Source organism: Pangasianodon hypophthalmus, chromosome 10 (genome assembly GCF_027358585.1).
Source record: "Pangasianodon hypophthalmus isolate fPanHyp1 chromosome 10, fPanHyp1.pri, whole genome shotgun sequence".
Taxonomy (NCBI): Eukaryota; Metazoa; Chordata; class Actinopteri; order Siluriformes; family Pangasiidae; genus Pangasianodon; species Pangasianodon hypophthalmus.
In genome coordinates this window covers 3,316,769-3,344,564 of record NC_069719.1, presented here as the reverse complement: position 1 = coordinate 3,344,564, position 27,796 = coordinate 3,316,769, and the positions used below count along the sequence as shown (strand labels likewise).

General features: G+C 39.0%; 1 protein-coding gene across 1 annotated transcript; it reads right to left on the bottom strand.

Moving 5' to 3' along the window:
• Positions 1–160: 160 nt before the first annotated feature.
• Positions 161–27,796, bottom strand: si:ch211-195o20.7 (cytospin-A). Its single transcript, XM_034307780.2, has 12 exons — positions 27,667–27,796; positions 21,437–21,500; positions 20,106–20,507; positions 19,905–19,978; positions 7,062–7,420; positions 5,628–5,709; positions 5,463–5,526; positions 5,309–5,384; positions 3,865–3,961; positions 3,078–3,194; positions 2,479–2,538; positions 161–1,850 (listed from the first exon to the last, which is right to left on the bottom strand). The coding sequence occupies exons 2-12, from the start codon at positions 21,474–21,476 to the stop codon at positions 1,761–1,763; spliced, it is 1,461 nt and encodes a 486-aa protein (XP_034163671.2). The 5' UTR covers positions 21,477–21,500; positions 27,667–27,796; the 3' UTR covers positions 161–1,760.

Sequence of the window (27,796 nt, the reverse complement as noted above, 5' to 3'; positions counted from 1 at the left end):
GCGTGATTCATCAGACCAGGCCACCTATGTATGTGTGTGTGTGTGTGGGTATATGCATGTATACACACACACAGGCACATATATATATATATGTGCCTGTGTGTGTACATGTATCACTAACGTGATGACTAATTAATAGGAACACCATCCCAAGACATGATAAAGAAAATATTCCTTTATTGTTAATGTTACTGACTTTGGCACAAGACTGAAGTTTTAATATATACATCACATTAAAGGCACTTTAGCAATCACTTTATGGCATTTGTTAATACACATGCGCTGGAGTTCAGCACACTCTCAGCAGTAATGTGTTGAAGCCCACAAAAGTAAGAAATGCCATATAAGCGTTTATTCTGAAGTCCACGTTTCTTACGAAGTCCTTTCTTTGCAATGCTGTGAATCCAAACACAGTGCATCCTGGCCCATGCCAGTGGAAAGTCGCATCACGTCCAGCCGCCGTGATAAATCAGGTGCATTAACACAGGGGAAACACACTGTACGCTACAAAATCCGTACATGAACTAAAGTCTGGATTTAAAAAAAAAACTGGTCATTGAGAACTGTTTCAGTGAAATCAGTCCAATAGCGGCACTCTTAGAGAAAAGGAGTGCGTAAATAACACCTCCGAGTCCTGACTGGAATCCAGAAATCCTTGACTTGTTGATACTGGCAGAATCTTATCAGTGCTCATATCTTTGAAAATGCACCAGGGAATGACTCACAATAACCTAACTATTTCCAAATGCAAGCTTTTATACAGATTCTAGGCCAGAAATGACTGATTTGGGCAAGTCCCAGGCACCTCTGAGTCTGCAAGGGTGGGGTTTAAGTTACATTTGATCAGCTAAATAGATGTTGATGATGTTAACGATCAGGTAAAATAGCAAGGTATCTAAATGCAGCACTGCGCTAATGTTTGCAAACGCTTGCTAACTATTTAGCCTAGCTAATGTTATTGACATGAGGTCATATGCTCAATTTTGCAAATGTATTTGTGAATGCAGGTACAGCTGTCACTCCCCTTTACACCTGGCGTGAGTGATATGATGTCTCAACTGTCAGAGGGAAAGTTTTTTTTTCTCGGTAACATGACAAGCTGCGTTTTTTTTTGTCATATTAATTTTTAAAAGTAAAAATGAGAGGTTGGTGAAGGAACGACTTTGTAGCTGCTATAAGATAAGTGATAACAGGAAGTAATTTGCTTCATGGACGTACCACAACATTAAATGTAACTATAACAAAAAAATAGTATGATGTGCCATTTTTTTAATAAATAAAAATTGTAATCGTTGGCAAATTGTTGTGGTTTAAGGGGAATGAAACACTTTGGGACTTGCTGTAATAGGAAAATAATCAACTTTGGTGTGGTAACTAACTATTCATCACGCCTACCCATTGCTGATTATTTTCCTGTAACAGCACGTTCCCAAGTGTATCACTTCTTTATTTTCTTTATTAATTCTCATCACAATATTATTGGCTTTTTGGCATATACTGGCACTGATTACTAAAAATATGCAAATTGTACTGTATTATTGTGTGCTGTCATTCGGGCCATATTTCTTTCTTTTTTTTTTTTTTGTGTAACTAAATCACAAGGCACATCCCGAATGCAGTATAATCATGACATGATCAGTTGTCCACATGGTGGAGCTCAAATGTGAAGCCAGCTCGTGGAACATCTCGCTGAAGTGGGAGAAGTTGTTTGGAACAAATGACTCCAGAGAAAACGAGGAGGATAACTAATGTTCCCGAGGTCACATCTCAAAATGGCGGTATATGCTCTCCACGTATCCCAGAACCCTTTGCCAGTCGGGGCCTTCAGTCTTCAGCATCTCGTCTGCGGTCTTAAAGGAAACACAGTTTGAAAAATCAGCCTTGTTACACGCTCAGCATTCAGAGAGCAGTTTATCATCTGTGTGAGAATGAGCTTGTAGCGGAATAAAAATCTGGAGCAATACATTTGCACAATAAATCAAATAAAATAAACAAAAAGTGACTTTTCAAGAGACATAAAAATAGAAAGTATTATTTCTTAATGTTTGCCAGATGGTAACAATACATCAGAATCTTACACTACTGATGTTCACTTATAGATAGGGTTTATATGAAGCAAATTATTCGAACTTATAATTCTTTGTAATATAGTAACAATGCTCTCATTTTATTAATGTTCCATAAAGCTCCAATAAAATATCTTCAGTAAGTGTATGTACATGTACATTAATACTGTTCATCCATGCATTATCAGAGCCCTGACATAATGAGAACATGGAACATTAGTATTATGAGTATTTTCCATGGACATGTGCTAAAAATTCTGAAAGATAATCAAGGAATTTATTGTAGTACGTGGAGCAGTATTATAGTTAATAAAAATGCTTTGGTGCAATAAAAAAGTAGGTTTAAGTTCACAGGCTTCACAGAAACCCGTGCAGTGATCTGAGGAGTGTTTTATGGAGTATAATGACTCACCAGTGACGCAGCGATTCCCACACTCTCTCCTGTCTGAAATGCCAGCAAGAGGTTTTCTTTCTGAGGACAAAATCATCATCATCATCATCATCATCATCTATTGTTCTCTCTCTTATAGTTAACAAGAAACAGCAACACGTAAACTCCTCTGTCGGAAAAACCTAAAGTTACAGCTTTACCTCTGACTGTTACAAAGCGCTCACACTGGAGACTCCTTCCATACATGTTAAATAAATGTCTCCTTAAGAAAACCTCACCATATCAACAATTACACCTGTTTTTAAATCCATCCTCCACCGTACCTGTGGATGAGCTGTTACTATAGAAACGATAACGTATTAGAACGAGTGCATTAATATAAACCTGTGATCTGCAGCTGTACTACTGTCAGAGCTGCTGTTCTAGGAAATCAATCAACACCTTCTGTTGTCCAATCAGAAGCCAGATTTCAGCAGTGTCGATCTAATGGCCGAGAGACTCATGCTGACTCAAAGCTTCTAAAGTGTAAGTAAATGTCAAAGTCTTCTTAGTTGTTATCAGGTTGTTTTGTACGTGGTGTTGGTGTTCTATACGGTGGAGAGTGTATGAGTGTGTGTTACCTTGTTCTCTGGCCTGAGTGTGTTGTAGGGTATGTGTGATGGGAGGTAACTATGGTACACGGCACAGAAAGCCAAGCCGTCCATCCAGCTACTGCTGAAGTTCGTTATCTCGATGTTCTGGGAAAAAGAGACAGAGGCACAATGAGACAGAGAGCAACTAGACAACCAAAGAGATATTTATAGATCCAGTGTATTTCAGTTATTTTGAAGTCTTTACATTGACACAGGACCGTCACATCACACGTGGTGTCTTCATCTCACGATCAGAGATTAGATAGCTCCCCTATCAACAGCGGCACAGGTTCATTGTTTTGGCTTTATTTCCTGTGTTAGTCCTGACTCCGCCCTCATCTAATCTTTGCTTCTTTTAATTGCGATATTTTCACCTGTTGCTAGATTTCTCTAATTATGAGAGTCAATAAGTTACAGAGTGCAGGGGAAAGTCTTCAGGACTGAGAAGTTTACACTTTGTGGTTTCTTGGTAACGTGACAAGCTGCATTTATTTTTGTCTCATTAACTTCAAGAAAGAGGAAAATAGAGAGGCTGATGAGGGAACAACTGTTTATTGCTGCTATAACATAAATGATAACAGGAATTTGTAGATGTTCCACATTAAATGTAACTATAAACGGATTAAAAAATATTCATTGGAAACTTGCTGTAGTAGAATTGGAATAAAAACACTTTGCGATGAGCCATTATAGGAAAATAAGGACTATTACTCCTTACTTAGCCCTGTTCATTTCAGTTCAAATTACTGTAGCTCATTTAGTCCGAGTTGTGTACCTTATATCCGCTGGTTCGGTTCTGACACCAACGCAGCAGTGAGTTGCGTTTGGATCCGCCGTGACGTCTGAGCAGCACACTGAAGTCCTCCTGAGGCCTGGAGAAAGACGAGAGGATGACGGTGAATCCTAAAACGTTTAATTCAGTTGCAGTTCAGCCGTTTCAGACAAAGAGCAGACTTTCACTCGTCCTGGACTGGTTCACTGAGCTGAAGTACATTTACAAGATGCTTTTACTCATGGGTGCAACTTTAAGACATGAATGATAACAGATAAAAAAAAAATTTGTGTGATCTATTCACCAAAAGTGCTTTTATTCGAGCACATCCCACCGGAAAGATAACGCTTTCATTTTAACCAGCAACTTTCTAAATCTCTACAATAATATGGAAACTTTTCAAAATGTTGGGGTTATGGTTTACACTGCAGTGTGTGTTGCACCACGAGGTCATTAGAAGAAAAAAAATAGCCGCTCACAGGCTGATTATATATATATATATATATATATAATGCCTCACATTTTCTGCAAATGCAACAATATAATGATTGTATTTTAATATAAATAAATTCATAATGAAATAATGTGATCAGATTGCAATGTGCAGCAAATATGAAAAGCGGGAAAAGAATTTTGCGTTAGTTGTCTGCATAAATGTTTATCACAGAGAAGACATTATGTAAAGGATAGTTTTGGTGCTACAATCTGATTGGCTGATCCCCCTTTCGAAGCATCACATTAACTGAATTCAGTATTAATGTCCATGATTTTAAACCAATAACACCGTAGAATACCATAAAATAATCTTTTCCCATTATGTTGCTTAGTAACCAAAGCTGTTAGGAGGCTACATTGCATGGTGGAAGAATTATTTATTGCTAATATTATTATTAATAATAAATTAAATGATTTATTGAACACTGAATATTGGATCTGTTTTTGTCACTGTTTTATAAAAGCAATAAACCACCCTTTCCTGTGATAAACTGTAACTCATAACCTCTCATGGATTACTGCTTTATTTTTAGTATATATTTTAACCGAGTACTTTCAAACAGTGGTGAGGACATCCTTCCATTAATGCAGAATCTAGACACAGGAGCTGAAAACTATACAAGTGCTGTAAAAAATGAGCTTTCACCCACTGACCAGAAACAAGTATGAGATATTTATAGAGGTTCGCAACTAAACACTAAATTCTAGCTGTCATAAGTGCTTTAAACATCCTCCACACTGACCCTGAGTCCATCCCAAGATGTTCTGTCAAAACATCAAAAATGTTCTGACTTTAAAAAGAAATCAACTGCTCCGTGACCTTCAGCATGAGTCATGATAAATTACAGAATGTATGGAAGTGGAGGTTCGGTCTTTGTGTTCTTGTGAGTGAAGCACAAGTAGGAGTGAGAAGCAAGACAGGAAGAGAAAAACAAAAGAAGTTCACACTCACTTTATCTTGCTAGTTTTGTTTGGAGAAGGGTCTATAAAAGGAGACAGGTGTACAGATGGATTGTCCTCCTTTTTATCTATTAAACACACACACAGTGAACTTTAACATGTTCTGAAATTCAGTAAATTAGCAGTATTTTGTGTCAATTGCATACCTTTATATAAATTAATCAAGTTGTCTTGCTGGTCCATATTCAGCCTCTCTCTTGTTGGATTGTTCTAAAATAACCAGAGGACATTTTACCAAACGCATGTTCCACATGGTGCATGTATAACACATTCTGTCACAGAAATGATTAAAAACACTGATCTGTTCTTACTTTGTTCATGGGATTTGTGATCAGTGCTAAAGAAGTCTTGGATGTACCATTTACTAGGCTGGTGGGGGATGCTGACTGTTTTCTGCAAAACATTGGCATGTACCATAAAAATAGTGTGACTTTGTTTTGACAAGAACCAGTTAATTCATTGTTGAGGGCCATGAGATACATTGCAGTGAAGCATTTATTTAGAACTAAGTGACCTTCAGTATGCTTCCAGGGGTTTTATTTATTTGAAGCAATCTAACCCCAGGGCCCCATGTTCTAAGTGCCCTATATTCCCAGTGCCCTATTTCCCCAAGGCTCCATGTTCCCATACCCCAATATTCCCCAAACCATATATTCACATACCCCAATATTCCCCAAACCATATATTCACATACCCCAATGTTTCCCAAACCCTATATTCCCAGGGCTCCATTTTCCCATGGTAAAATGTTCCCTCAAGCCCTATATTCCTATGGCTCAATGTTCTTGAGACCTATGTTCAGAAGGGCCTATGCTTCCAAAAACCTTATAAACCAATGGCCTAATGTTCCCAGAACACTGTGTTCCCAGGGCTGTATATTCCCATTGCCCAATGCTCCCAAAACACTATACTCCAGGACCAGTGTTCTAAGGACTCCATATTCCCAGGGCCCTGTGTTACTAAAGCCATATAGTTCTAGAAATCTGTTATGTGGATCATATATTCCTTGGACCTAATGTTCCTAAGACCCTATATTCCCATGTCTCTAAGATTCAACAAATATACCCCTAGCAAACCACAGTTATTCTAGGAAGAAACCCTATATTCTCAGAGCCCAATGTTCCCCCATTAAAATCTTCTTGGTAACAGTCCTATTTTTACTCAACATAAGTCTGGGATCTACCATTTGCTAGGCTAGTAGTGGAATCTGACTTTTTCTGTATACTACTTATCCAGTTAAATGACTTGCAACCCTTAGGACCTTAGGAACCCTTTCACTGGTTCTCTTAATGCATCATACTGAGGGAATCTAGGACCCTGGAAACATGGCTATGCTCTCGCTAGCGTGTGATTGAACAAAGTATTTTATTGCATTTGTTTACATTACTAAAGAGTTTCACCCAGCTTGCCCAAACAGGTAACGTCTTCAGATTGCGAAACTTTCTGGGTTAGTTTTGGTGCTGAAGTCTAACTGTGCTGACTTGCTCCCTTAACCTTCCAAGAAGACATCAACTTCTATCAATCTCATAAAGTAATGGAATGGCCCTTATGATGTGACAGGGATTTCCCTGAGGGGAACTGCTGAACGGACATCATTAAGAGTGTGTTAAACACAGTACTGGAACATGGTCATAGTCATGGAGAGACCCTAACACTAACACACACACACACACACACACTACATCATCATCTCTTTAAATGCACCAAGTGGATGGAAACTCCATTACGGATCTTCTTATACTCACTTTAGTTTTGCTGTAGTTCCCGCCTCTTTCTCTTTTCTCTTTTCCTCTCCTGTCCTTTGCTCATCCCCCCATCTCTCCACAGTGCTCCTTGCACACCCTTCTGTCGCCCCCTGCTGGCTGGGAGTCTCTGTTCTTTGGCTAAGTCTTTGTTTGCTTTGCTCGAGCTCTGCTTTTAGGTGCTCCACTTGACCTTCGACCTCTCGCTGGCCCTGCTGGGAGTCGGTCAGCTGCCTCTCCCAGTCTTCCCGCGCCTCTCGGAGCGCGTTCAGTTCTTCTTCAGCTTCGGCTCTCAGCCGGTCGGCCACCACCAGCGCCACCTGCAGGTCAGACTGGAACTGCAGCCACTCACTGCGCTCTGTCTGGACACACACACACAACACCCCCACACGGGAAGTTTTTGTCTTTAGTGTGTTAGAAAATACATCATATTCAGCTTCATCAAGAACTCTCAGGCAAATTCTTATAGGATTCAGGAAAGGTGAGAATAATTTCAGCTGCTGTTCTCTGGGGCAGAAATACTGCATGATTAATACTCGATTCATGAAACGATAGTTGCTGTTAGATATGAAAGACAGATAGACAGACAGACTGGATCAATGAGTAGATTGGCAGCCTGGCAGACAGAGAGACAGACTGATAGACAGCCAGATCTATAGGCAGACAGACAGAGATAAACAGACAGATAGAAATACAGGCAGATACAACAGACAGACTTATAGAATAGGTAGACAAACATGCAGGCAGACATACAGTAGATAGGCAGACAGACAGACAGACACGCCAACCAACAAATAGATGGACATAGATGGATGGATGGATGGATAGATAAATAGATAGATAGATAGATAGATAGGTGGTAGACTGAAGGATACAGTAGAATGATAGACAGACATAAATCGACAGAGAGACAGGCAGACAGATACTGTATTTAGAAGGATGGACAGACAGACAAGTAGATACAGTAGACAGACAGGCAGATATAGCAGACAGATAGTATGTAGACAGGCGGACAGACAAACAAAAAGACATACATACAGATAGATACAGCAGACGCACAGACAGACAGTAGACAGGCAGATAGACACAGAGGTAAAGTCAATAGATAGACACACCGAGAAACAGACAGACAGAAAGCCAGACAAACAGGTGGATACAGTAGATAGAAAAGACAGACATATGGGTAGACACATACATGGGTGCAGTGGATGGACAGACAGACAGACAGGCACATGCAGACAGATGACGGAGACACACACAGTTAGGAACAGTATATAGACAGGCAGACAGACAGACATACAGACAAACAGACACATAGACAGACTGACAGCCAGATAGATAGATATAGTAGACAGACAGAGAGACAGATAAACAGATAGGCAGGCAGACAGGAGACAGACAGATCCATAGACAGACAAATGGACAGAAACAGAGACGCAGACAGACAGACAAACAGAGACAGAAAGACACAGACAGAAGGATAGACTGATAGAAAGATAGAAGAGTCTGAGACAGAATGATTGTTTTATTGGAGGATCAGACTAACACGCAGAGATGAACAGGAATATTCAGTGTGATACTAGTTTGCATTAAGGTCTTTAATAGCTTCAGGCCTTTAATACGAATAAAAATACATCTGATTAAGTTAACAGTAATAAGAAGCATTGCTGTTTTCATGAATCACGCATGAATCAGTCAGAATAAAGGTGTTGCTCTACAGTTATTTCCCTCTTGGGCATGTAACATGATATTCCACTGAATATTACACAAACAGAAACTGACCTGAGATCAGCTGTTTTAGCGAGACCATCTGAATCTAGTTATGACTTTCTCCATTGTAATGCATGTCAGTGTTGCACACAGCTACAGCACTGCACATGCTCAGTCTGGTGTGCTGGAGAGTGGGAAATCCTAATGACGACTGGAGTTAAAGGTTTCAAAGTCCACACTGGTGTCTAATTTCTGACATGACCAATAACCAGTGAAATGTACAGAAGATATTATACTACGTAGTGTTTATTCTTTATTCTTTGCAGTGTTTATATATTGTACCCACACCCTCTTCAGCTCTGCAGTTGGTTTTGCTGGTTTGGCAGCTGCGCTTGAGTTTCAACATCACCTGTAAATTGACATTAGATGAGCTTCCTAGGAAGCCTTGCCATTTTGTTTACAATGAGCTGACTAATATCCACCATTCTTACTGAAACACCTAGTTCACTGGCCTCTTAGGAAATACTGCATTGGGAAAACTTTGCCACAGTGTAGATACACACACACACACACTCTTCTTGTTCCCAAAACATGTTCATGCGGAGATTAAATGCAAATAACGTAGGTAGGACGTGACTCACAAATGAAAACACACTACTCAAATGACACACTCATTCACATCGAAAGAGAAAGGCACACTGAGCTGTGACGCTATCAAGCTAGCAAGCTAGCAAGTGACTAAAAATGATCAGTGCGCCAAAAGTGATGTGCATGATGAAGAGAAATTAAGACTGAGCTACTGCTGAGGTTCATTTTCAAAAATATACCATGATAATAGGCTTACACAACATAATCATAATATCTAAAAATAGATTTATTGATGCACGTGGCAAACATCTTACAGCAAGAAGGATGTGGGACAAGAAAGAGGCATGTGCTTCTGTTATCTAGATGAAATTTGACCTTTGACTTTGGTCTTGTGAGCCTGTGACTGCCTGGATTTGAATTGCCTGTGAGGAAAATAGCCACTGAGGAGGAGGAGGAGGAGGAGGATTAATGATGTGAGGAGCAACAATGATGAGAGAATTAATGAGGAGAAAAGAATTATTGACTAGATGAGCATTAATGAGAGAAGTAATAATTATGAGAAGATAAAATAATTATGAGCAGAGAAATAATGTTGAGAGGAACATTACTGACTAGAGGAACATTAATGACGAGAAGTGTTGATGACGAGGAGCACGAATGATGAGAGGAACGCTGATGACGAGAAGAAGATGAATGACGAGAGGAGCGTTGATAACGAGAGGAGTGTTATTGAGGGATGAGCTTTAATAATGAGAGGAGCATTTTGATGAGGAGTGTTAATGAGGAGTGAGCTTTAATGATGAGAGGAGCATTAATAATGAGGAGTGTTAATGAGAAGAGCGCTTTAATAATGAGGAGTGAGCTTTAGTGATGAGAGGAGCATTATGAAGAGGAGTGTTAATGAGGAGTGAGCTTTAATAATGAGGAGTGAGCTTTAATGATGAGAGGAGCATTAATAATGAGGAGTGTTAATGAGGAGTGAGCTTTAATAATGAGGAGTGAGCTTTAATGATGAGAGGAGCATTAATAATGAGGAGTGTTAATGAGGAGTGAGCTTTAATGATGAGGAGTGTTAATGAGGAGTGTTAATGAGGAGTGAGCTTTAATGATGAGGAGCATTAATAATGAGGAGTGTTAATGAGGAGTGAGCTTTAGTGATGAGGAGCATTAATAATGAGGAGTGTTAATGAGAAGAGAGCTTTAATAATGAGAGGAGCATTAATAATGAGGAGTGTTAATGAGAAGAGAGCTTTAATAATGAGAGGAGCATTAATAATGAGGAGTGTTAATGAGAAGAGCACTTTAATGATGAGAGGAGCATTAATAATGAGGAGTGTTAATGAGGAGTGAGCTTTAATAATGAGGAGTGAGCTTTAATGATGAGAGGAGCATTAATAATGAGGAGTGTTAATGAGGAGTGAGCTTTAATAATGAGGAGTGAGCTTTAGTGATGAGAGGAGCATTAATAATGAGGAGTGTTAATGAGGAGTGAGCTTTAATAATGAGGAGTGAGCTTTAATGATGAGAGGAGCATTAATAATGAGGAGTGTTAATGAGAAGAGAGCTTTAATAATGAGGAGTGAGCTTTAGTGATGAGAGGAGCATTAATAATGAGGAGTGTTAATGAGGAGTGAGCTTTAGTGATGAGAGGAGCATTAATAATGAGGAGTGTTAATGAGGAGTGAGCTTTAATGATGAGAGGAGCATTAATAATGAGGAGTGTTAATGAGAAGAGAGCTTTAATAATGAGGAGTGAGCTTTAGTGATGAGAGGAGCATTAATAATGAGGAGTGTTAATGAGGAGTGAGCTTTAGTGATGAGAGGAGCATTAATAATGAGGAGTGTTAATGAGAAGAGAGCTTTTATAATGAGAGGAGCATTAATAATGAGGAGTGTTAATGAGGAGTGAGCTTTAATGATGAGAGGAACGCTGATGACGAGAAGAAGATGAATGACGAGAGGAGCGTTGATAACGAGAGGAGTGTTATTGAGGGATGAGCTTTAATAATGAGAGGAGCATTTTGATGAGGAGTGTTAATGAGGAGTGAGCTTTAATGATGAGAGGAGCATTAATAATGAGGAGTGTTAATGAGAAGAGAGCTTTAATGATGAGAGGAGCATTAATAATGAGGAGTGTTAATGAGAAGAGCGCTTTAATAATGAGGAGTGAGCTTTAGTGATGAGAGGAGCATTATGAAGAGGAGTGTTAATGAGGAGTGAGCTTTAATAATGAGGAGTGAGCTTTAATGATGAGAGGAGCATTAATAATGAGGAGTGTTAATGAGGAGTGAGCTTTAATAATGAGGAGTGAGCTTTAATGATGAGAGGAGCATTAATAATGAGGAGTGTTAATGAGGAGTGAGCTTTAATGATGAGGAGTGTTAATGAGGAGTGTTAATGAGGAGTGAGCTTTAATGATGAGGAGCATTAATAATGAGGAGTGTTAATGAGGAGTGAGCTTTAGTGATGAGGAGCATTAATAATGAGGAGTGTTAATGAGAAGAGAGCTTTAATAATGAGAGGAGCATTAATAATGAGGAGTGTTAATGAGAAGAGAGCTTTAATAATGAGGAGTGAGCTTTAGTGATGAGAGGAGCATTAATAATGAGGAGGGTTAATGAGAAGAGAGCTTTAATAATGAGAGGAGCATTAATAATGAGGAGTGTTAATGAGAAGAGAGCTTTTATAATGAGAGGAGCATTAATAATGAGGAGTGTTAATGAGGAGTGAGCTTTAATGATGAGAGGAACGCTGATGACGAGAAGAAGATGAATGACGAGAGGAGCGTTGATAACGAGAGGAGTGTTATTGAGGGATGAGCTTTAATAATGAGAGGAGCATTTTGATGAGGAGTGTTAATGAGGAGTGAGCTTTAATGATGAGAGGAGCATTAATAATGAGGAGTGTTAATGAGAAGAGAGCTTTAATGATGAGAGGAGCATTAATAATGAGGAGTGTTAATGAGAAGAGCGCTTTAATAATGAGGAGTGAGCTTTAGTGATGAGAGGAGCATTATGAAGAGGAGTGTTAATGAGGAGTGAGCTTTAATAATGAGGAGTGAGCTTTAATGATGAGAGGAGCATTAATAATGAGGAGTGTTAATGAGGAGTGAGCTTTAATAATGAGGAGTGAGCTTTAATGATGAGAGGAGCATTAATAATGAGGAGTGTTAATGAGGAGTGAGCTTTAATGATGAGGAGTGTTAATGAGGAGTGTTAATGAGGAGTGAGCTTTAATGATGAGGAGCATTAATAATGAGGAGTGTTAATGAGGAGTGAGCTTTAGTGATGAGGAGCATTAATAATGAGGAGTGTTAATGAGAAGAGAGCTTTAATAATGAGAGGAGCATTAATAATGAGGAGTGTTAATGAGAAGAGAGCTTTAATAATGAGAGGAGCATTAATAATGAGGAGTGTTAATGAGAAGAGCACTTTAATGATGAGAGGAGCATTAATAATGAGGAGTGTTAATGAGGAGTGAGCTTTAATAATGAGGAGTGAGCTTTAATGATGAGAGGAGCATTAATAATGAGGAGTGTTAATGAGGAGTGAGCTTTAATAATGAGGAGTGAGCTTTAGTGATGAGAGGAGCATTAATAATGAGGAGTGTTAATGAGAAGAGAGCTTTAATAATGAGAGGAGCATTAATAATGAGGAGTGTTAATGAGAAGAGAGCTTTAATAATGAGGAGTGAGCTTTAGTGATGAGAGGAGCATTAATAATGAGGAGTGTTAATGAGGAGTGAGCTTTAGTGATGAGAGGAGCATTAATAATGAGGAGTGTTAATGAGAAGAGAGCTTTTATAATGACAGGAGCATTAATAATGAGGAGTGTTAATGAGGAGTGAGCTTTAATGATGAGAGGAGCATTATGATGAGGAGTGTTAATGAGGAGTGAGCTTTAATAATGAGAGGAGCATTAATAATGAGGAGTGTTAATGAGGAGTGAGCTTTAATGATGAGGAGTGTTAATGAGGAGTGTTAATGAGGAGTGAGCTTTAATGATGAGGAGCATTAATAATGAGGTGTGTTAATGAGAAGAGAGCTTTAATAATGAGAGGAGCGTAAATAATGAGGAGTGTTAATGAGGAGTGAGCTTTAATAATGAGGAGTGAGCTTTAGTGATGAGAGGAGCATTAATAATGAGGAGTGTTAATGAGGAGTGAGCTTTAATGATGAGAGGAGCATTAATAATGAGGAGGGTTAATGAGAAGAGAGCTTTAATAATGAGAGGAGCATTAATAATGAGGAGTGTTAATGAGAAGAGAGCTTTAATAATGAGAGGAGCATTAATAATGAGGAGTGTTAATGAGAAGAGAGCTTTAATAATGAGGAGTGAGCTTTAGTGATGAGAGGAGCATTAATAATGAGGAGTGTTAATGAGGAGTGAGCTTTAGTGATGAGAGGATCATTATGAAGAGGAGTGTTAATGAGAAGAGAGCTTTTATAATGAGAGGAGCATTAATAATGAGGAGTGTTAATGAGGAGTGAGCTTTAATGATGAGAGGAGCATTATGATGAGGAGTGTTAATAAGGAGTGAGCTTTAATAATGAGAGGAGTGTTAATAATGAGGAGTGTTAATGAGGAGTAAGTAATAATAACGAGAGGAGCGTAAATAATGAGAGGCGTGTTAATAATGAGGAGTGTTAATGAGGAGTGAGCTTTAATAACGAGAGGAGTGTAAATAATGAGAGGAGCATTAATAATGAGGAGTGTTAATGAGGAGTGAGCTTTAATAACGAGAGGAGCATTAATAATGAGTGTTAATGAGAAGAGAGCTTTAATAATGAGGAGTGTTAATGAGAGGAGAGCTTTAATGATGAGAGGAGCATTAATAATGAGTGTTAATGAGAAGAGCGCTTTAATAATGAGGAGTGTTAATGAGAGGAGAGCTTTAATGATGAGAGGATCATTAATAATGAGTGTTAATGAAAAGAGCGCTTTAATAATGAGGAGTGAGCTTTAGTGATGAGAGGAGCATTAATAATGAGGAGTGTTAATGAGAAGAGAGCTTTAATGATGAGAGGAGCATTAATAATGAGGAGTGTTAATGAAGAGTGAGCTTTAATAATGAGAGGAGTGTAAATAATGAGAGGAGCATTAATAATGAGGAGTGTTAATGAGGAGTGAGCTTTAATAACGAGAGGAGTGTAAATAATGAGAGGAGCATTAATAATGAGGAGTGTTAATGAGGAGTGAGCTTTAATAACGAGAGGAGTGTAAATAATGAGAGGAGCATTAATAATGAGGAGTGTTAATGAGGAGTGAGCTTTAATAACGAGAGGAGTGTAAATAATGAGAGGAGCATTAATAATGAGGAGTGTTAATGAGGAGTGAGCTTTAATAATGAGAGGAGCGTAAATAACGAGAGGAGTGTTAATAATGAGAGGAGAATTAATGATGAGAGGAAAGGACAGAGTGAGAGAGGAGAATGGAAAGGAGATGTCAAAGTGAAACAGGCTCCTCATCATAACTAATGCCTTTATTCAGATCACAGCTGGAGCTGATTAGTGGACACACTGCCTTAAACATTACTCCCCAAACACACACACACACAAGCATAACTAAAAGAAATGGTAATCTGCTGTTCTTATCTCATCCTTGTATAAACACATAGATGACAGGGAGACAGATCTGGCATAACACACACTACACACATGGGTGTGTGGGTGTGTGTCTGGACGATCATTTCAAGACAGGCTTACTGACACACTGGGAAAACTCAGGAAAACCGCACCCAGTCTGACATAGATAAGACACACACACACACACACACACACACACACACACACACTACAAACACAGGACAAATTTAAGCATGGACTACACTGTGTGTGTGTGTGTGTGTGTGTGAGACATCTGCTTCCATGGGGTAATTCCTTTCCACACCCTGGCCTCTTGCAGCGCTAGGTTAATAAATACACACACACACACACAATTTTGCATCAAGCATCAAAAATGCAAAAACAAAATGCTGTTTCTGATAATATAAACCACTTCTCTTCATCGAGACCAGTCATTATAGACACATTTGGTCCTCACAGAGGACAAAACACACACACACACACACACACACACAGACAAATCTGAAATGAAAGAATAATTTTTTATGTAAACTTTGTTGAGGACAAAAAGCTCTTCCTGGAAATCAGTGTCCATCTGGAACTGATCCTCTCTCTCTCTCTCTCTCTCTCTCTCTCTCTGTGTGTGTGTGTGTGTGTGTGTCTGGCTGTGGATGACCACCCACGACAAACCCCACACACCCAAATGCTGCTGCGGTGAGAGAACATACCATATCCACTATAATACTCCTATAACAGGATGAGGGAAATGTGTGTGTGTGTGTGTGTGAAACTGATTGGCTGTCAGTGTGTATATGAAATATAAACAAGGGAAGGAATCGCTTAATTCACATTCACATTAAAACAGCTTTAATGCTTTCCAGAACTTTGACCATGATTTAAACTTCTTAAAGCTGAAATAATAAAACGTCTCTCAAAATTACAGAAACTGTTTTCAAAAGTGATCGTAAAATTCACATACTGAAAACTACTACAACTATTTGAACTTACTGAATTTATTTAACATTAATGGAAGGAGTCTCCAGTGTCAGCGCTTTGTAACAGTCAGGGTTAAAGCTGTATGTTTTGAGAGAGAGAGAGAGAGAGAGAGAGAGAAAGAGGCTGGTGAGGAAACGACTGTTTATAGCTGCTGTAACATAAGTGAGAACATTAAATGTAACTATAAATGGACAAAAAGTATCATGAAGTTGCACATTTCATACAAAATGCTGTACAAGAGGAAAAAAAACACCTTGTGTTACAGGAAAATAATCAACTTTGTCGTGGTAACTGTAACTCCGCTTCATCACATCACCCTTTCATTGATTATTTTCCCATAACAGTGCACCGCCACACACACACACACACACACACACACAGACACACACAACATACACACTACAGTCACTAGCTGAGGTCACATTTTGAGTAGTTGTGCTCTTGAATATTGCAGGAGGCGCTGGAAAGGGGAACAGCGCACACACACACACACACACACACACACGATATGTAGTTACTTAGCCAGTCGGCCGCTGCCCCCTCACACTAGCCAAACAAAAAAGTTTTGTTCTCTCAACAGCTGAAAAGAATTCCCTTCTTCCCACACACTCTCTCTTTCTCTCTCACTCTCTTTCGGTCTCTCTCAGTCTCTCTCTCTATCTCCCCTTCATTTTTTCCATCTTTTTTATAAAACGATACAGAACCTAAAGGAGACCATGAAGGAGGGATGAAGGTGATATTACATTCCAGTCGTCCCATGTCTGGCACAAATCAGCCAACAGTGTAGAAGAAAGGAGTCAGAGGGGCCTGAACACACACACACACACACACACACACACACACGGGTGGGTCAGGCCTGGAGGAGAGGGGGTGGACAGGAAATTAGTGAAGGAGAAAAAGGACAGAGGTAAAAAATGTCGCTTCCATTCAGAGAGCAAGAGCAACCTAATAAACTCCATCTCTCTCTCTCTCTCTCTCTTTCTGTCTCTCTCCCTTTCTCTTTTCTCTTTTATTCTCTTTCTGTCCTCCTTTCTGTCCCTCAAAATCTGTTCTATCTCTCTCTCTCTCTCTCTGTCTGTTTCTGTCTCTCTCTCACATTCTCTCTGTATCTCTCCCTCTCTCTTTTCTCTTTCTCTATTATTCTCTTTCTGTCCTTCTTTCTGTCCCTCTAAATCTGTTTTCTCCTTCTTTCTCTCTGTGTCCATCATGTCAATGCACCCCCTTTTCCCTTTCTCTGTCTGTCTCTCTCATTTTCTCTCACTGTCTTTGCCTGTATCTCTCCCTTTCTCTCTCATTTTCTCTCTGTATGTCTCCCCCTCTCTCTTTTTCTACCATTCTCTCTTTCTGTCCATCACTCTCTCTGTCCATCATGTCACTACTCTCGTTTTCTCTCACGCTCTCTCTGTCTCTCTCTCTCTCTCTCTCTGTCTGTCTCTCTCTCCTTGTTTCTGTTCTCTCCCTCTCTGTCTTGCTCTCATTCTCTATCTCTCTATATCTGGCTGTCTCTTTCCCTGCTTCTGTTCCCTCTCTCTGTCTTGCTCTCTCTATCTGTCTCTTTCTGTCTTCCTCTCTCCCCGTCTGTTTCCTTCTCCTTGTCTTTCTCTATTTCTTTCTCTCTTTCTATGTTTCTCTTTGTCTTTCTCCCTCTCCATGTTTCCTTCTGTTTTTCCCTCCCTCTGTCCTCGAAACACTGGGCTCTTTGATCAGCCATCTTGATGCCAGTCCCTCAACATCCCACACACACACACACACACACACACACACACCATGGAGATCATAACAGGAAGGGCACCCTTATTTTTGGTCCTCATGTCCCATAGGACATTGCTATAGATAACAAGGCCTTATCTCCTATCTCTCTGTCCTGCACTTCCTGGAGCGACATCACTTCCTGTAGTTTTCTCCTAAATATTTGAGCGATGTTACAGTTCTCCTGGTGTACATAACCTCGTCCTTCCATCTGGCTTTTCTCTTCCTCTCCAACTGTCTCTGTCTATCTTTATGGTCATCTGTGTGTGTGTGAGTTCCTGTGTGAAGATTATTTTTAATTCTTGTGCTCCAGGAAAAAAAAAACCCACAGCTAAATCAGCCTTCATAATAATGTGAGCTGGATCTCAAATACTGAAAAGATTAAAAGAACTGATCTCACTCTGTGACACTGTCCTAGAAAAATAAGACATGACTGATTTGTTCATTTGCAATGATTTTGTTGTCTTTGTAAGGAATAAAACACTATTTGTTTAAATCGTTTAAACAATCACCTTAAACACGTTATTTAAAACTTTTTTTTGCCACCAATTCTGTCCTCTAGATCTTTACAAATGCAAATGATTTTCTCAACTTTATGCAAATTATGCATGGTGTGGTAAAGCGACAAATTCAAACGACTGTCTCGAATGACTGATGAACAATCACACGCATGTGGTACTATTTCTTCAATTCCTCTCTCTCGACTTTAGTTCTTACCTGCAATTAGCTCCTATGTACAGTGTGACTCAAACGATTTAAGAAATTATAACCGTCTTTCATCTTATCCTGTTATATATGATCTCTCATTAAATGTATAGAGACATTATGAAGAAAAATAAAGCTTGGAAGGAAGTAGCATAATTTGTTAACAAAGCTAATACGAAGCCTGGTACGTAACATGTAACGCAAATAACCGAATTTCACACTGATTAGTGCATGAATTAATTTGTATCTAACTAGTTAGAAGAAGGTACATAGATATTTAGTTCTATGGTCATTCCTCTGACGAGTGTAAAGAAGTAGAGTTAGCTCACACTGCTAATTTGCTAACCAAGGTAATTCCTGGCACATAACGAACATGTATCAAACAACCATTTTCACTTTTTTTTTTTTTTTTTAAATAGTAGAATTAATTTGAAGTATGTTTTAAAGCCAAATAAATGGTATGCTGTAGTAAATCGAGTGCTGTAGGTTACATCTTGGCTGCTATCCTTTTTCATCGGAAGTAAAGACGCAGGGTCGGGTACGCTTTGTGCAGTTTAATTTTTCTAAGCATCTTGGAGAAGCTGCCACAGTTCCTCTAGAGACTCTTGAGTTACAGTTGCTTCTGTTTTTGCAGCTAATCTCTGACAGCTAGCATTTATTTTTGTCTGAAATATGGTCTATTATGTAATATGTTACTTTTTTTTTTTACTGAAGTACAAACATTTTTCTGTAACAAGTAATGTTTGGGAATTTTTTTTTGGAATGTGTTTTTACTGACTCAACAATGCAGACATCATGATATGAACATCTAAGACAATATTAATATTTAAAGAATTTGGGTGCCTAAGAGTTTTGCACAGTACTGCAGGTCTATAAACAATTTAATTTATTAACGAGTTTAATAACAATTTTAATACGAACGAGTGAGTGGAAAGGTCAGGAATAAAAAATGGTGCAAACACATGCGAGAAGCAGTGCCTTGTAGTTTCAGCAATAAACAGTTCACTGTCTCTTAGAGCTAAACTGTAAAATATTGTCTTTTTTCGGAATATTTGTTTAATGGCCTGGAAAATAGCTCATAAACTATTTAACTGCATGAGTTCTGCATTTAACCAAATCATTCTATTAATTCCTCTTATGTGATTAATCCTTTGCTATGTGTGTGTGTGTGTGTGTGTGTGTGTGTGTGCGCGTTGTGCTGAATCAGCATGACGTGAGGAGAATACAGCAGAGTCACTTTCTCTCTTCTCTTTTGTCTTTTCTGGTCCCCCTCCTTTTACGATCCCTCTGTCCGGTCGCTAAGTATTATGGGATGTTTACAGCACATTTAGGCATTCTATCTTAATTAGCCTCTCTCTCTCCCTCCTGCTGTGTGTGTGATCAGGTTCTGTCCAGTGCTAGTTGCCTTCAGTGTGCAAGGTGTTGAATGTTAAAATCATTTGTACAGGAAAGGCATAAAATTAATGAGCACAACAAAGAAAGATGGAGAGAGAGAGAAGAGAAAAGAGATGTGAGATGAAGTAAGTTTGACTCACCTGCATTTTTTCCTTCAGACTCCTCAGCTCATCCTTCATCTGCTCTCTCTCAGTCAGAAAGCACCGCAGCAGATCTAAAACACACACACACACACACACACACACACGTGGAACTGTATTATTATCTGCATCACTTCCAGGCTTCCACCTGGGAGGCGGAGCCTATGGGGAGCAGAAAGATGCCAATCTACAATAACTTACCCGATAGTGTGTGTGTCCTCTCATCTGTCACACAGAGCCCTAGTGAAACCACACACTCATGCAGAAGCCCCTGCTCCACCCCCCCCTCACTGGCGTGCACACTCAGGGGTGGCTCCATCTGCACAGGTGAGGTGGATGTTGAATTCTGCCTCCGCTTGCAGGGGATTATGGGACCGTCTTTGGCCTTTTTGAGAGATACAGGGGCATTTCTGTTTTCATATCCAACACTGTCTGATGATAGACAGACAACTTGGCCGGTCATGTTGGGGGAGGGTGTTCTCTGGGGGGAGGGGTTAGGGTCTGGGTGGGTGGGGCTTGGGAGAGGTTGGGCGTTTCCAGGTAAAACAGGAGTGAGAGGAGAAGACGGAGATGTGGGAGGTGTCTGAAACATATCAGCTGTACCTGTAGGAGAAAAATGATAGAGATGGTCAGTGAAGGAGGTGTGGCCACTGTCAGTCTCAGTGAAAGGGGTGTGGCCTCTGTGTTTCAGTCCCAGTGAAGGGGGTGTGGCCTCTGTGTCTGTCAGTTTCAATGAAGGAGGCGTGGGCTGCATTTGTGCCATAAAAATAAACCTGGTAGAATTTTTGAGAAATGTGTTTTTTCAGTGCTTCTTGTAATTCCCAAACATTTATTCTGAAGAACCAAAACCTATTTAGCTGGAACCACTGGTTCCACTTTTATGGAGCTGAAAGTCCCAGTATTTTGTGCAGTCTGTGTGGTCTTATGTTCTTCTTTGTCTCTATGTGAGTACTTCTGAGTGTGTGTGTGTGTGTGTGTGTGTGTGTGTCTAATCCTCTGCTGCTGTGTGTATTGTGCTGAGTCAGCAGGGCATGAGGAGAATGCAGAACACTAAATGACTGTCTTCTCCTTCACTGCAGAAATCTCACTAATGTACAGCGCTGTGTTTTTGTCTAGAAAAGCATTGTGGGTCTGCTGAAGGAGACGGATGTGTGGAGCTCTTTTGGTACCTTTATCTTTATTAGTCTCACTCTTTATCTCTGTTTCGAGAGAAGAGACAAATTCTGGTGTTTTTGACAGATTGTCCGAGAGAGAGAGAGAGAGAGAGAGAGAGTATTTGTGAAGCATGGGTGTGAAAAAGTGTTCCTGATGGCTTCACAGCCTAATCTCAAATTGAATGCCGAACAACAGCGTGTGTGTGTTTGAGTGTGTGTGTGTGTGTGTGTGGTTGGAATATTAGATTTGTTACAGCAACTGCTAGCTATATTTCTCAGCCTGCTATGAGAATGAGCGGTTGCTGAATTCCTATTGGATATCATCGGGGTTAAACGAGGAAAAAGCCAGAGGCTTGTGTGTGTGTGTGTGTGTGTTACCTGCGGCTCCATGCCGCTCTTTCCCAGGGTAGTTGCCCATGCTGCAAAGTTTCAGCTCGTCTCTCTGTGAAATATGAAAATAAATTGTGACTATTAATGTCCATCTTCCCTTTTAGGAAACGTCCTGAATGTTAAGTAAGGTATAACACATTTGGGAGGTGTGCACTTATAGGAAAATATTCAACAATGGGGTGTACTGATAATTTTAATGCCTAAAACAGCATTACCTAAAGTGTTTAATTCCACCGCAATTTGTCAAAGATTACATTTTTAAATTAATTAAAGAAGGACATCATACTTTTTATCCATTTACTGTTACATTTAATGTTGTGTAACATATTAGAAGCAGGTTATGTCCTTTTATCACTTATGTTCTAGCAGCTATAAACACACATTCCCTCACAGACCTTATTTTTTCTCTCTTGAAGTGAATAAGACAAAAAATCACAGCAAAAATCACATGTAAAAAAAAACAAAACATGCATGAACTATAGAAAAGATAAGATATTAGAAAAGTGCATGGAAAATTACTCAACACCTTCTGACCAATCAGAATCAAGAATTCAACAGCACTTTGGTGTTGAATGTAAATAATCTATGCCTTTGTGATAAGTTCTTCTAGTGTACTTCATTAAAGTCGGTACAAAAAAATTAGTTTGAGCTGTTGATGGATTCACACACACTTGAATGGTTAGGTGTAATTAAGTGGTTCTTCCAAAAATGGAAGCAAGGTTGACGTGGGTATGGAACAAATCTTAGCCAAATTCAAAGCCAAATGCATTAGCAAACGAACTAAAGAGTCTAAAGTCATAAAGAGTGTGACATTATGAGTGCATTTCTAGCTCCGCCTTCTCCCACACATACCTCAGCAAAGATTTTGCTGTGATCTGTTTTCGTACCAAACAGGAAGTGAATCAAAACAGTCAACACAGATTTGGACTAGTAGTTGAGAAACTGGTCTGTAATTATGTCGTTAAGTCTTTGTCAGGAAGAAGAACAGGGCAGTATGTTGCTATGCATTGCGTGACACATCTGAATTAATGATAGTAATTTATAGCAGGTTTTGGAAGTGTAATTATAGAGCTTTGTAAACAATTTAAGAAGAATTCTAAGCATTATAAGAATGATAAGAATCATAGTCCTAAGGATTTAAGATCACAGGTTTCAGTGAAAGTGTTAATGAAGGGTTCTGCTCAATAACAGACTGTACAAATCATCATAACACTAACTTTACACCTCTATAGCTGAAACAGCACCACACACACACACACACACAGCCTTATATTTTAACATAAAAAAATACATCAGACTGCAGTGCATTGTGGGGAAATTCTGCTCCTGAAATCCTACATTCATGTTTATTCATATATTCATGTTTATTCATATTTACTGCTACATTCATGTTCATTCATATTTATTTCTACATTCACGTTTATTCATATTTACTGCTACACTCATGTTTATTCATATTTATTTCTACATTCATTTTTATTCATATTTATTTCTACATTCATGTTTATGTTTATTCATATTTATGTCTACATTCATGTTTATTCACATTTACTGCTACATTCATTTTTATTCATATTTATGTCTACACTCAAGTTTATTCATATTTATTTCTACATTCATGTTTATTCATATTTACTTGTTTTGCCTGGAGGTGAAATCAGCTTTAACGGGTTCACCTCGTACTCCTACTCTGAGCAATCTTTTACTCTTCTACTCTCTCTCAGCTGCCAAGTAAAATTCCTAATAAGTCACATTATACTGAATAGAGACACTCGTATTACAACATTTTTATAAGCCATGAATAATTATTAGTGTTTATAAAAAGCAACTGAATTATAAAGCACAGTCATACAGTTTTAAGAATTCAGGATTTATAGAAATAGTTGTTGCTACTCTTCAACAGACTGCATATGAACTTTTTATACCATAGCATTGTTTTATTCTGGATTGTGATTGGTCAGAAAGTGTCGATTAATTTCCTATAACAGCAGCTCTGACAGTAGCGCAGCTGGAAATCACAGGTTTATATTAATGTACTCGTTCTAATAGGTTATCGTTTCTATAGTAACAACTCACACGATGGACGCTCTGCGTAATGATATTTTTTTAAAACTTGTGCATTTGTTGATATGGTGAAGTTTTTTTGTAAGGAGACGTTTATTTAACATTTATGGAAGGAGTCTCCAGTGTCAGCACTTTGTAACAGTAGAGAAAGAGAGGCTGTAGAGGAAACGGCTGTTTATAGCTGCTATTTTCCAGGGTGATCCCCAACATTAAATGTTAAACTTGTCACTGTCACCTCTGGCTCATTATGGAATGAACATGACTTTTTACGACAGAATTTTTGCAAGTTTTTAGATTAGCGATGGCTTGGGCTTTAGCCGTGAAAATCTCGCTGCCATTTTAAGCTGTAAACATTGATAACTAAAATCTACAGGAGCTCACAGAGATCACTGTTAACTCCACGTAACACCATTTTTCTGTCAGTGAAAATGCAAATTTATGGTACATGCATGTTAAACAATATCGTACTGTGGAGACCGACTATCGTACAGAAGCACTCTGTGGAGTTTCATATGAAAATTTTAAAAAATGCTTAGCTAATGACTTACAATTATCAATGCACACAATTGTACCATCAAAAAACATGATATTAGGGAGTAAAGTCAATCTTATCATAAATCAACAATCTTTTGTTGCAGTGGCTGACTTTTTTGGTCTTTTCTGCTAGCTAAGCTAGCTAACACGACACTGTGCTAATGCTGCCAGCTAGGTAGTTAGCTTAGTTAACTAGGCTAATCTCTTCAGCAGTAGCTCTTTGCCTTTAGTAGCTAGCCATGTTCTCAGACTGGCTAGCTAATCTTAGTCAAAGTGGTATGTAATTAAAACCAAGCACTAGCAATCTAGCTAACCTTAGGCTAACTATTATGTAATTCAAACATTTGGGCAGGTTTGTTAGTTGGTTAGCGCTTGGTATTAATTACATACTACTTTCACTAACATTAGTGTTGATGAAAGAAGTAGCTAAAGTAGTATGTAAGTAAAACCAAGCACTAATAAGTTAGCTAACCTTAGGCTAAGTATTATGTAATTTAAACATTTAGCCAGGTTTGCTGGCAAGCTAGCTAACATTAGACTCTTATATTGAGTATGCTAATAGCCAAGCTTGCTGACAAACTAACTTACATTAGGCTAACTAATATGTAACATAAAACGATTAGCCAGGTTCACTAGCGAGCTAGCTATCATTAGGCTATTATTTTGTGTAAACTGTTAACCTGAAATTGGTGTGAAATTGCTGTCTATGGTGTGACTGTGGAAGACAAACTGAGGAAGATGAGCTGCAGCATCTGTCTAGTTCTCGCATATTAGAAATGAAGCAGCTGCTTCAAAAGTAAATCCTGTTTTTTTAATAAAAATATAAAAGAACATCAGTGATGACTAGCCACTTTAGCATTGCATTGCATTGAAACCTTTGGGGGAACTTAGTCATGTATCGCAACTGATTCAATCAGTGAAGTACTTCATGATCAGATATCAGAGATTATACAGAATTCTGATCTCTGTCTGTGTTGGGAAACATAATAATGCTGTTTGTGTGTAATGTACAAACAGGAAATATGTTTCCTACTATACTAAGTGGAATTTGGATAATCTAATTACTGAATTTGCATAAAAATGCAAAAAGCTGTCACTGTGGTTCAAAAAAACAGGGAAAAAGGATGTTTTAGTGTAATATAATATCTTATTCATATAAACAAATCTTACTGCACTTCAATATGCTTTTTTTTTTTTTTTTTTTTTTTTTTTTTTTTTTAAATATGCCTTTAGCTAAAATTCCTTCAATCATGTCAACTAGGCCTATATTGTCAGAGGTACCAACAATTACAGTTTAGTCTTGGCTTTAATAATTTTTGACCCCGATATGGGAGACAACTGAAAATAATGCTTTTCTGCTTTCTCAGATAAAGTCCAAACGCAAATAAAATAACCAGACGGAAATGCCAATTTATTGAAGGGGAAAGGACGCAGGATGGCAAATACTCATTTTCTTCTGGTATTGGTTACTTTCATTATGCACCACCTTTATCTAGGCGAACTTCGACCTCAGTCTTGTGAACCAATACAAAACAATAAAGTGGGACTGTGATCCTTTTGGTCTGTAAAATAAATGGAGGGTCTGCTTATTAATTATGTGGCATCACAACCTGACATTTGCATCACTGTTTTGTTATTGTTGTTTGATGCACATCTGGAAAAAAAAATAGCTGTCTTGTCCACCAAGATACGCTAAGGGTTTGATGGTAAATTGCTAAGCACATCTGTATTGTTCTTACTGCTGAAGTTGGGTTTATTCCTCTCCTTGTGCTGCAAGTGACTGGTGAAGACGTGTTTGCTTCTGTAGTTTGAAGCCCATGAAAACCATGAAGTTTAAATATACACTGATCAGCCATAACATTAAAACCACTGACAGGTGAAGTGAATAACATCGATTATCTTGTTCCAATGGCACCTTTCAAGAGGTGGGAGCAAGGGACAACAAGTGAACAGTCAGTTCTCAAAGTTGATGTGTTGGAAGCAGGAATAATGGGCAAGCGTAAGTATATGAGTGACTTTGACAAGGATTAAATTATGATGGTTAGATGACTGGGTCAGAGGCAGGTCTTGTGGGGTGGTGCTGATACACAGTGGTTAGTACCTACCAAAAGTGGTCCAAAGAAGGACAACCGATGAAATGGCAACAGGGTCGTGTGTGCTCAAGGCTCAATGATGTGCGGTGTGAGTGAAGGCTAGCCCGTCTGGTCCGATCCCACGGAAGAGCTACTGTAGCACAAACAGCTGAAAAAGTTAATGCTGGCTATGATAGAAAAGTGTCAGAACACACAGTGCATCTCAGCTTGCTGCGTATGGGGCTGTGTAGCCGCAGACCGGTCAGAGTGCCCATGTGACCCCTGTCCACCTTTCAGCAGGATAATGACCTGCCACACTGCAAAAAATGGTTTAAGGAACATGACAAAGAGTTCAAGGTGTTGACCTGGCCTCCAAAATTCCCCAGATGTCCATCAGATCGAGCATCTGTGGGATGTGCTGAACAAACAAATCTGATCCATGGAGGCCCCATCTCGCAACTTACAGGGCTTAAAGGATCTGTTGCTAACGACTTGGTGCCAGATACCACAGCACACCTTCAGAGGTCTTGTGGAGTCCGTGCCATGACGGGTCAGAGCTGTTTTAGCAGCACAAGAGGAACCTACACAATATTAGGCAGGTGGTTTTAATGTTATGGCTGACTGGTGTACATAGCAAATAAAAAAAAATTAAGGATATTTTCTTTTCTTTTGCCGGTTGTCCAACAGCAACTATGAATAAAAAAAAAACAAAAAAACAATAGCCCAGATACAGGTGGGCAGACTACTGATTTGTCCTTCTCTGGGTAGGCAAATTATGTAAGTAATTTTTTTATCTACTGAGAAAGTAGTATTGAAATGCTGCGCTCAAATTCCCATCATGTTATAGCTGCACTTGGAAGAACAGGCTGAGTGAGACAGAAATAACAAAAGAGATTTAAAGATTAATCATTGGGCTAAATGTTTTTTTTTATCCTGCACAGACAATAGGACTTGTGAGAAATGACAGTGGTTAAATGACAGTTGCAGGACGTCACCTGAGGTGTGGTGATGTGCACTTGTCAGTGTGTATAAGCACTCAGAGCATCAGAGTACCTGTCAAACAAGTCCTGTGGAGTGTTTATTCACATGGAGATGAATATGAGTGATGTGTAGTGACAGATATTTCTAAAAATATTCACAAGTAATAATAACAATAATAATGATAATAATACTACTACTGCTAATAATAATAAGTAAGTTAAAAGGTGATGGGCTATGAGATTCCTGGGGGGGGGGGGGGGGGGGGGGACCAAGGGGGGTCCAAGGGGGGATTAGAAAAGCACTAAATTATAAGCAATGAATTTGCACACACTCAGTATAAAACTAAAATGAATGTGCCATACACATCTAACACGGCCAGAAACAAACAATGCAAGTCGTTAAATTCAGCAGAAATGAAATAAACACACACTGAGCGCGCACACACACACACACACACACACACACACACACACACAAGTTCAACATTACACACCAGCTCAATTATAGCACACACACACACACACACACACACGTATGTAGCTCTTGTGAAATAAGCAAGTTACAAACCTTTTCCTTTAGAGGTTTCAGGTGGTCTCTGACTTTATAAAGGCTCTAGAAGTTCTCCATGATGTGAAAGTGACTCTGTCCCGCATCTCATCCTGCGTTCCTCTGAAACTCTGAACCGCACTGGAGGCTC